Source organism: Haliotis cracherodii, unplaced genomic scaffold (genome assembly GCF_022045235.1).
Source record: "Haliotis cracherodii isolate W230 unplaced genomic scaffold, xgHalCrac1.p SCAF_7, whole genome shotgun sequence".
NCBI classification, from domain to species: Eukaryota; Metazoa; Mollusca; class Gastropoda; order Lepetellida; family Haliotidae; genus Haliotis; species Haliotis cracherodii.
The window spans coordinates 34,216,250-34,226,651 of record NW_027266330.1 but is presented as its reverse complement, the minus strand read 5'-3'; the positions used below and the strand labels follow the sequence as shown (position 1 = coordinate 34,226,651).

At 40.5% G+C, this 10,402-nt stretch overlaps 1 protein-coding gene across 1 annotated transcript; it reads left to right on the top strand.

Annotated features, from left to right (window-relative positions):
* The first annotated feature begins 4,548 nt into the window (after positions 1-4,548).
* Positions 4,549-9,046, top strand: LOC139448827 (tumor necrosis factor ligand superfamily member 6-like). Its single transcript, XM_071230355.1, has 3 exons — positions 4,549-4,917; positions 5,830-5,923; positions 8,490-9,046. Exons 1-3 carry the CDS (start codon positions 4,549-4,551, stop codon positions 8,885-8,887), a joined length of 861 nt encoding a protein of 286 aa, XP_071086456.1. The 3' UTR covers positions 8,888-9,046.
* Positions 9,047-10,402: the final 1,356 nt, after the last annotated feature.

Below are 10,402 nucleotides of genomic sequence, written 5' to 3'. Positions count from 1 at the left end.
TGGTGTGGAAATATTGTGTAATATGAATAGCCTTATTATCATTACGCGATTTCAATAGTTAAAACAGTGAATGAAAATATGTCTTAATCTTTGAATATTTTAAGACTGGCATTGTGTTTCCGAATCGTAAATAGGATATGTTAGGAATAATATGTAAGTATTATGCTCGCCAAATATTCCAAATATATGTGATATTTACCATATGAAAACCAGCCGGCTAATAATCTCTAATTATGTCCCTCATTAAGGTAAACCAAATGTTCAAAGTGCACTCTGTACTTTTACTTATTCATTCATTCGTGTATAATTGCTACCCGTGAAGATTCGGGATAGAATAGGTCTTCACCAACACATGCTTGTCGTAAAAGGCGACTATGCTTGTCGTAAAAGGCGATTAACGGGACTTAGCTGACTTGGTTGATGCATGTCATCGATCCCAATGCAATGGATCGATGCTCGTGATATCTATCACTTAATTGACTGGTCCAGACTCGATTATTTTACAGACCGCCGTGATATAGCTAGAATATTGCTGAGTGCGGCGCTAAACAACAAACAAACAAACTTTATGCATTGCAACGATGCTATACAATATTATACCTTACATCCATTTTTTTATATAAATATATAACTATATATGTTGAAATGTATTTCCTTGTTTGCTAACTGCCCATTACATCTAAATATTAAGCACAGCATATATGAGTACCGATGTTGACAGTCACGTGTATTACATGTACGTGACTCTCGTCTGTCCAATGAGCTACAGTACCTTTGCATTGTTGTTTTCAGTCTTAGATAGATCAACAACAAATATTGTACTGAATACAATATGTTGTGAGCCAGTAAAACAACGTTTAAACAGATGTATGCATACTTCCTTTGCACAGTTTATTTGAATTGCATTTCATGGAATTACGTCAGCAGAAGGTCTGATCATGTAAGAAGTAGATGTTGGGAAGGTATTATATAGAACCATTTGAAGGTCGGTTGTGAAATGTTTTGAAAATTAAGGTCAAGGCTATAGGTCGTTGGGTCTTGGTAACACCAAAAAGCCAAAGGATATATGAAGTGTGTGAGTGAGTGAGCGAGTGAGTTGGGTTTTAACGCCGCTTTTAACAGTATTCCAGTTATATCACGGCGTGTCAGTTTAATGTGGGAGGAAAGCCCGAAATGATGCAGGTCTAAGACGTTTACCACTTCGGTGAAACCCACGAGCACGGATATGGTGCTGACAAACCTAGAAACATAATTGGGGCGAACCGGAATTCGAACCAACAATCATAGGTTTCTGGCGTGCCCAAGGGACGCAACTCTGCACAGCGAATCGCGGCGACTGGGCCACCCGTGTCCCCCTAGGACATATGAACAGATATTTGGGCAGGACTCTCTCTGGAGCTACATGAGTTCTCACGCCTCCTTCCTCACTTACGCATAGTTTTGTTAATATGAATTGTGAGTGGCGGGTGCTATCGGTTGAGGAGGACATGCTTATCCTTTTCGCAAACACCTGGTGTCAGCACTGATTTTCAGTGATCCATTCATAACTATTTTCATCACTATTTTGCCTCTGTTTCCGCAGATATTCGAGACTGATTATTCTCTAGCGCTGACGTCTTGAATCCTTCTTGGATATCACCATTTTAGGACATCACTTTCGCCAACTGGTCAGTTATTTATTTTCACATTGCATTGTATCTGCATTGTATTATCATCTATTGTTGTAGTTTTCAACAATAGCAAGCGTGTGTTTATTACAGGTAATATAGAAAGTTTAAGTTTAGTTGCAAAAAGTGTTTAATCCAATCATTATGTCCTTATTTTCAGTCGTATTCCACTCATTATTGGAGGTTATCTTACGATTCAATTTCTAGGTTGACTCGACATATTTGTTTGAAATAAAACAATATGGGGCGACTTTTTTTCGACATTTTCTTGTAAATGTGTTTTTGGTTTTCCAGTTCATAACAATACAAAATAATGCGTATCCATCTGGTGGTCCTGGCCTTCCGACATTATACAATCTGCAGGATATATATCAAGCGCCTGATGGTATCTGCTATTTCAGTTCCAGATATATTTGAACACGTAGATATTCAAAGAAAACAGCATTATAAATAAACAAAAAACGCCGCAAGTCAAGACAAGGAAAGATATATTTTTAGATAAGATATCGCTGTCTGTGAGGCGACATATGATCATGATGATTAAGGAGGAAGGAGTTTGTGTTTACACTTTAAAGGAAGCCATCAAGCGATACACAATGGCTGGGAGACCTACAGTAACACGTGACCTAAATACGTCACAATCGAATTCCCTTTCTTTACAGTAAAACCCTCCAAATTTGACGCATCAGTGACAGAAATGATGCTTGATGCAATTCCCTATTATGTCTTGCACCATATGTTCCGTGTTTGTTCAGGTTAACAATTGACTAGCCTTTGCATGTGTTTGTGATGGGTGCCTCCGGTGGGACAGTATACTTTCACCTTTTCGCAAAAACCCGTTGGAAGGTTTGAACCACTTCGGGTTGGTATCCACAGCGATCTGATACGCCGTGATATAACTGAAATATTGTTCAAAGTGGTGTTCAACTCACCGAGTGTATTGTGTGTAACTGCAACTGTCAAAATTATGTGTAGTGATGTTATGATATATATACAAGAAAGGATTATCTAGTTGATTTGATTAGAATATACTTACGACAGTGTATTTAATTAACGCCCAAAACCTTTTTTTTGTTAAACACATATAATAACAGATCATATACACTCATGGTGCCTTGACTTGCTACCATATCCTCAGTGGTGGGAATTTGCTTGGATCCACCGGTGAGACAGGAAACGCTTACTTTTTCGCAAAAACCGGGTATCAACACTTTATGATAGTGATTCATAAACATATGCTTATGATATAGACGTAATGGTACAGTCGACTCTGCTTATGAATATGGAAAGGGTTTATTTACAAGACACCAGCGCTTTAACTACCATTTACGACTTATGTGTACGAAAATACGTGACGCCAAAATATAAAACGAAATTGTAAGCCTCGTTTTCAATGTGTTTTCGATGGCTGCCTTTAAGAGTCCGTATCGTTATGAACATGGCGGCGGGAAATATCCCACCTGGCACGAAAACTGAAACTAGTTGTGACCAATTATATCAATTTGTATATACTCGGTATGTGCCAGTCGTCTAAGGCGCCGCGATTCGCTGTGCACAGTTGCGTCCCTTGGGCACGCCAGACACCTATAACTGTAGGTTCGAATCCCGGTTCGTCCCGTTTCTAGGTTTGTCAGCACCATACCCGTGCTCGTGGGTTTCACCGAAGAGGTATAGGTCTTAGACCTGCATCACTTCGGGATTTCCTCCCACATTAAGCTGACACGCCGCGATATAACTGGAAGACTGTTAAAAGCGGCGTTAAACCCAACTCACTCACTCACTCTACTTCCTTGGATCCTGCAATCGTTATTCGTCTTCCGGGCGGTGCGTGATATATCGTCCATATAACAGATTATAATTCACAATCACAAATATTATCACAAATAGTCTAGATAAACTGAAACAAAAAAATGTATCAGGCTTATTAACATGACAAGGATGTCATTCTAAATCAGTATAACATGCATGCCAAACATCCACTTTCTTAAAACAATGACAGTGTGACGTCAGTCATTCCGCCAATCCGGATTTAGAAAGTCCGAAAATGCCGAAAAAAAGATTAAATTACTTACGTGTCACATATTGTGACATGAGAGATAAAAATCAGTGATGAATGTCACACCAAAATACAACATCTGACCTAGTGGCATGTGAGACACGATTGTCTTTTGACGTGTAAAATACTGAACATAAAGTATATCAAAACTTAATTATCAGATGTGGGCACACTAAGCCTGACAGTAAACCATTATAGGAATATTCTTCCATCCCATGTTTCGTTGATCAGATAATCTGTTAATCCGAAGGATTTCATGTGGACGATATCATCCGATTAATAGGGTTTCACCGATGAACCGAATGAAACCCACACATGAGGTACTTAATTTGACTCTTAATAACGAGAATGGAAGTAATAATATGTATTAATTATTTATATATATCAGGAATTCCCTCCGACTTAAATATTTTGTAATCCTGGGTTTTGTCATATGACCACATGTTCCGTATCCGAAATACCGAGTGAGAAGAGTTTCGTAAACTGGCGTAACCTAAATAGATCTGGGTTTTTGACAAAGCGAAAGTAGGTTTGATCGCAATGTGGCTGTATTAATATCACCGTCAAAACAATTAACGGATAGAACAATTTGAGTTGACTAACGATAATATGTGTACATCCTTCAAAGTCTCTTAAGCGAATGTGAAAGGAAGAAGATCTCTGATCAAGTAATTCTCAAAAATTTTATGGGAAAACCACACGTGGCTATATGTAGACCGCAGTTAGTTACATTTTCATTGCGTACTCTGACGTTGGTTCTGGGAGCAGGAATAAACCAACTTCGGAATTATCGTCCACATACAGCTTATTGGTAAAGACGCAGCCATGTCTGATGCCATTCCGTGTGTCATGATCAACCCGAATTCCTCTGAAAACGGCATCGGGACAGAGAACTATTGTTTGTCTCGTGCACGGACATGGGGATGGATAGCAGTGTCTATATCTCTGTGTGTTAATGTTATATTACTTGTACTGTTGGTTCATCCTGTACATCATCGAGAAGAGACACAGACAAATACTATCGCACCATCCGCTGAAGTTATGGACAAGTCAGCTGTGTGTACAAACTGTCGCCACTTCAGACCACATGTTGACCAGCTGCAACTCAACAGTCATCTGCAGGTAGTTCAAACGAAACATGGCAACATTTGCTGTCTTCGTCAAGCAGAAGGACTGTGGAGACTTCTCAATCTGGTAAGGCTCTGAATCATCTATAAATCTTCCTAAATATGTAAATAGTGAGTGAGTATGGTTTTACGCCGCTTTTAGTAATATTCCAGCAATATCACGGCGGGGGGATGCCAGACATGGGCTTCACACATTGTACCCATGTCGGGAATCGAACCCGGGTCTTTGGCGTGACGAGCGAACACCTTAACCACTGGGCTAGCCGACCGCCCAAAAATACAAATAACGCACATTATAAAGTGAGTATGGTTTTACGCCGCTTTTAGCAATAATCCAACGATATCACGGCGGGGACACCAGACATGTGCTTTGCACATTTTATACACGTGGGCCTCAGAGTGAGTGTGTTTGGTTTTACGCCACTTTTAGCACTATCCCAGCAATTTCACGGCGGGGGAAACCAGAAATGGGCTTCACACATTGTACCCATGTCGGGAATCGAACCCGGGTCTTCGGCGTGACGAGCGAACACTTGTACCACTAGGCGAACCGCCCGCCCCCTCGGGCCTTAGAAATGAAAGTACACAGAAGATGTGTATCCCTAACCTGAAGGTAAATGTGTTGTGAACAGTTCGGTAACGTTATTTATATGAATCGTTTGTTTTTGTTTGTTGTTTAACGCCGTACTCAGCAATATTCAAGCTATATGACGGCGGTCTGTAAATAATCGAGTCTTGACCAGACAATCCAGTGACTGACATCATGAGCATCGATCCACGCAATTGAGATCGATTTCATGCATTAACCAAGTCAGCGAGCCTGACCACCCGACCCGTTAGACGCCTCTTACGACAAGCATAGTCACCTTTTACGGCAAGCATGGGTTGCTGAGGAGCTATTCTACCCATATGAATCGAGTACATGAGTACAATGAATATATCTTCTGGGTATCACTTGTTGAAGATGATTTAATTTCAGATGAATATAAAGTCGATTATGCAGCAACAACAGTCAATCGGACGGCCCGTGTCGCTTCCTTCATCAGCACTCCTGTATCTAGACACAAACAACGGTATGTTCCATCCCTATGTCTATTCAAATTGTGCTTCTCATCTGAACACCGGATTAACACACCACTGCATCAAAATTATATCTCTTTTGGCATGTTTATGTGCATGGTGACCGCATCCGTGGTCTAGAGGTAGCGTCCGCCCGAGGAGCGGAAGGTCCGGGGTTCGATCCCCGGCCGCGTCATATCAAAAGACGTTAAAAGATGGTACGTGTTGTTACCCTGTCTGGCGTTAAGGGGCTAAAACAAGGACTGGTCAGCTCGGAGTCAGTATACTGTGTCTGAGTGGGGTGTTCATGTTAAACTGCGCTATAAATCGGCATCAGTCCGGACTAGTACAAGCAGCCACACACACACGTACATGCACGTCGCTTTTTAAATGCAATAATCTTGGACTCGACGTTAAACCCCATTTCACCTTACCTCACCTCACCTCATATGCATGGTTGTTGTTTTACGCCGCACTCAGCAATATTCCAGTTTTATGACGGCGGTCTTTAAATAATCCATTCTGGAGCAGATAAACCAGTGATAGGTATTTATTTTTAACACGCTATTAACGAAGCCACTAAGCCTCACCGCCCGATCTATTAAGCCGCTTCTAACGACCTTATTTGTCTTTCTTGGATTGTTGTTTACCGCCTCACGTAGCAATATTCCAGCTATATACGGCGATCTACATAATCGAGTCTGAACCAGACAACCCAGTGATTGATATCATCATGAGAAGCGATCGACGCAATTAGGATACGATGACATGCATCAACCAAGTCAGCGAGCCTGACTACCCGATCCCGTTAGTCGTCTCTTATGACAAGCATGGGTTGCTGAAGACCTATTCTCTACTTTCACTGGTACGACCTTACTCTGAATGATGTAGTGACTCAATATCTCATCCCCCCTCATCGATTTTTTTGGCCAAAATATTATCTATGAGCGCATATATCTAAACATCTATAAACAAGCTATTGACACTTTTTGTAACAAGTAGAGTATCTGTTGGATTACATCCTTGTCTGGTCTAGATTATATACAGATCCCTCCTGGAATCTTTCTGAGTGCGGCACTAAACAGCAAACGTTAAAAAGAAAACGAAACCTCCTTTCTGCCTCATTGAAACATTATCTAGGGGAAATCGATATTCTCGATAAATACTGTTGGTACTTAATATAGAGTATGACTGTTACAAACCCCAACGCTAGGCAGCTCTTAAACCGACCACAGGAAAAACCTACTTGTCAAAGTAGACCACTTATTTTAATTTGCATATGGTGTGAATATATAGGTACACGTAACATGAATACATAGCGCAGTATGCGACATGTGTGTAAGGGTGAGTGAGTGAGTATTTTTTTACGCCGCCTTTAGCACTATTCCAGCAATATCGCTGCGGAGGGACACACGAAATGGGCTTCATACATTGTACCCATGTCGGGAATCGAACCCGGGTCTTCGGCTACCCAACCGCCCCTGTGTGTAAGCGGTTGAATTGAAGCTTCTCAAACAGTACTTAAGTTATATCACTGAGCAGCATCTTAATGCAGGATGAAAACCCGAAATGATGCAAAACGTTTTACGACATCAGAGAAACCTAAGAATATGAACAATTTAAGAATATGTTTATAATACGGACAAAGCGAAGTCGGTTATATTGAAAACATCATCGATGCCAAATATAATCCCCAAACAGGGTTAGCATATTGTGTGTGACACATTTCGATTACAACGAACGGAATATTATGTGCCTCCACTTCGTCATATCCGGAGTAAACTCTTGTATACAAGTGTACATGTCCAGGATTTTAGCTATTTTAGTCAAGTGAAATTTTGTAATGGTCTTACTGTCAGTCGTGCCTCGTCAGAAACCGCTGAATCTGAAACTTCAAATGATTGTTACCACCACTGATGACGCGGCACCCATATTGAAATCTTATGAATGACCATTTTTTTGTTTTCAAAAAGTTATGAAATTTGGTATACGCATAGTTAGTGGAGGGACGGCATAGCAACTATATTTAAAAACCTCTTTTTGGTCATAAACTCATCTATTTTTGTCCAAATGTAATGAGATGTAGCGTATGTTCAGTTATTAGGGGTTTTAAAATTTGTTCCGTTTTTTTCAAATTTTCATAATTTGAACCTTGATTTCACCTTTGTGTTTTGACCATTCGCACAGAATGCCAATTTGGCTCTGTAAACCTCTCCTTCTCTGAAATTGCCAGAACATAGAATCTGAACGTTGGCATGAATATCTCTCCTCATTTCTTTGTTTATTTTATCTTCAGCAACCCATGCTTGTCGTAAGAGGCGACTATGCTTGTGGTAAGAGGCAACCAACGGGATCGGGTGGTCAGGTTCGCTGACTTTTTGATGCATGTCATCGTATCCCAATTGTATGGATCGATGTTCATGATGTTAATCACTGGATTGTCTGGTCCAGACTCGATTATTTACAGACCGCCGTCATATAGCTGGAATATTGCTGAGTGCGGCGTTAAACAACAAACAACCATAACAAAACACTAACGATTAAATTATCGAATTCTTAAGAAATATCATTATTATTCAGCCTCACATTACAAATGGACTGATGAATATGGATTCGGAGCTGCCCACGTGACGACGAAAGTCAAACTGGCGGATGACAGAATAGAAGTAACAGAAGCAGGATACTATAATATCTACTCCTTCCTAACGCTGAAAACAAGATCTGAACTTGTCAACAACATCAATGTAAAGCATTTAATAAGAAGAACCAACAGGCAGTACCTTCCCTACACGGATGTAATACTGTACAAGAGTGTTGAAATGTGTCGAACAAGTGAAACATTCACTAACAGTTACCTTGACGGTGTTGTGAAACTTAATTCAAAAGATCAAATTTACGTCGATGTTTCTAATAGAAGTGCTTTATATAAATTCCCACCTTCAAACTTCTTCGGTTTACATCTCATTAGAAGTATTTGAAAATGTGCGCATTAATAGGTATGTTTTATCATTTGTACCCACAAATGTATTTTCTCCACTGTTCAGTTTTTTATCAGTCCCCGCTGTATTCGGCGCTCACAAACTAAAACATTCTGAGATCAAAATTTTGTAAATTCTGTAATAACTGTTTTTTTATGATTCTGCACACAATTCCGCAAACCATCAAATTTAGTTTTCGTGAATTTCGTAGTCACCTGTGTGCCTTTTTCTGAACCCCCCCCCCCCCCCCCCCTAGAATAGCTTATCGAAGTGAATCTGTCGATCACAAGCGTAAAAATATACACATGCACTTTCGATAAGCAATAATACAAAAGTCAACTTCACTGTAAACTTATTTGATTCATTTAACCATTTCTCAAACCGTAAAATGTTTGAAAGATCGTTTGTTGTTTTCTGAAACTTTTACACGTTTAGAACCAGCTTTCGACTCACATGCGGCAGATATACTTGTCATTAGAGGCGGCAATGCTTGTGGTCAGAGGCGTACGGGATCGGGTGATCAGGCTAGCTGACTTGGTTGATGCATGTTACCGTATCCCGATTGCGTAGATCGATGCTCATGATATCAATCACTGGATTGTCTGGGCCAGAAACAATTATTTACAGACCACTGTCATATAGCTGGAATATTGCTGAATGTAGAGTTAAATAACAAACCATGAAGTCGTTAGAAACGACTTAATGGATCGGTTAAAGAGAAGAGGCCAAGTGACTTGGTTAATAGCGTGTCGACGTACCCCAATGGTGTGGACCGTTGTTCTTAATATCTATCACAGGTTAGTATGGTCCAGAATGGATTATGAATGGAATGGAGTGGAATGGAACAAACAACAAAAGGCTATAATTTCATGTCGAATGAAGTATATTGCATGTGTATTCTTATGTCATTACTCATTGATTTGTATAGATTTATGTACCGATGAACGTGGAAGCGGGGGTGGGGTGGGTGGGGTGGGGGTGGGGCGTGTTGTGGGGTGGGGAGGGTAGCCTGGCTTTCGAGTGTGTTCCCAAACAAGTTTAATAAATATGCATTGCACTGCCTAAAATCAAAAAGTTTTATGTATATATATATATATATGAGAAAGACCACAAATAAAACAAATATATTGTATTTGTATCCTCTTTTATTAACTATTAACACCTTTGGTTACTAATGCCTTTTTGCTCTTAATATCTTTGTTTATTTTATTGTTTCGACCGCCTCCGTGGTCTAGTGGTAGAGCGTCCGCCCGGAGAGCGGAAGGTCCGGGGTTCGATCCCCGGTCGCGTCATACCAAGAGACGTTAAAAGATGGTACTTGTTGTTACCCTGTCTGGCGCTTGGCATTAAGTGGCTAAAACAAGGACTGGTCGGCTCGGAGTCAGTATACTGTGTCTGAGTGGGGTATTCATGTGAAATTGCGGCATGGTATCTCAGTGGGCTAGCACCATAAATCGGCATCAGTCCGGACTAGTACAAGCAGCCACACAAACACACACACGTACATGCACGTCG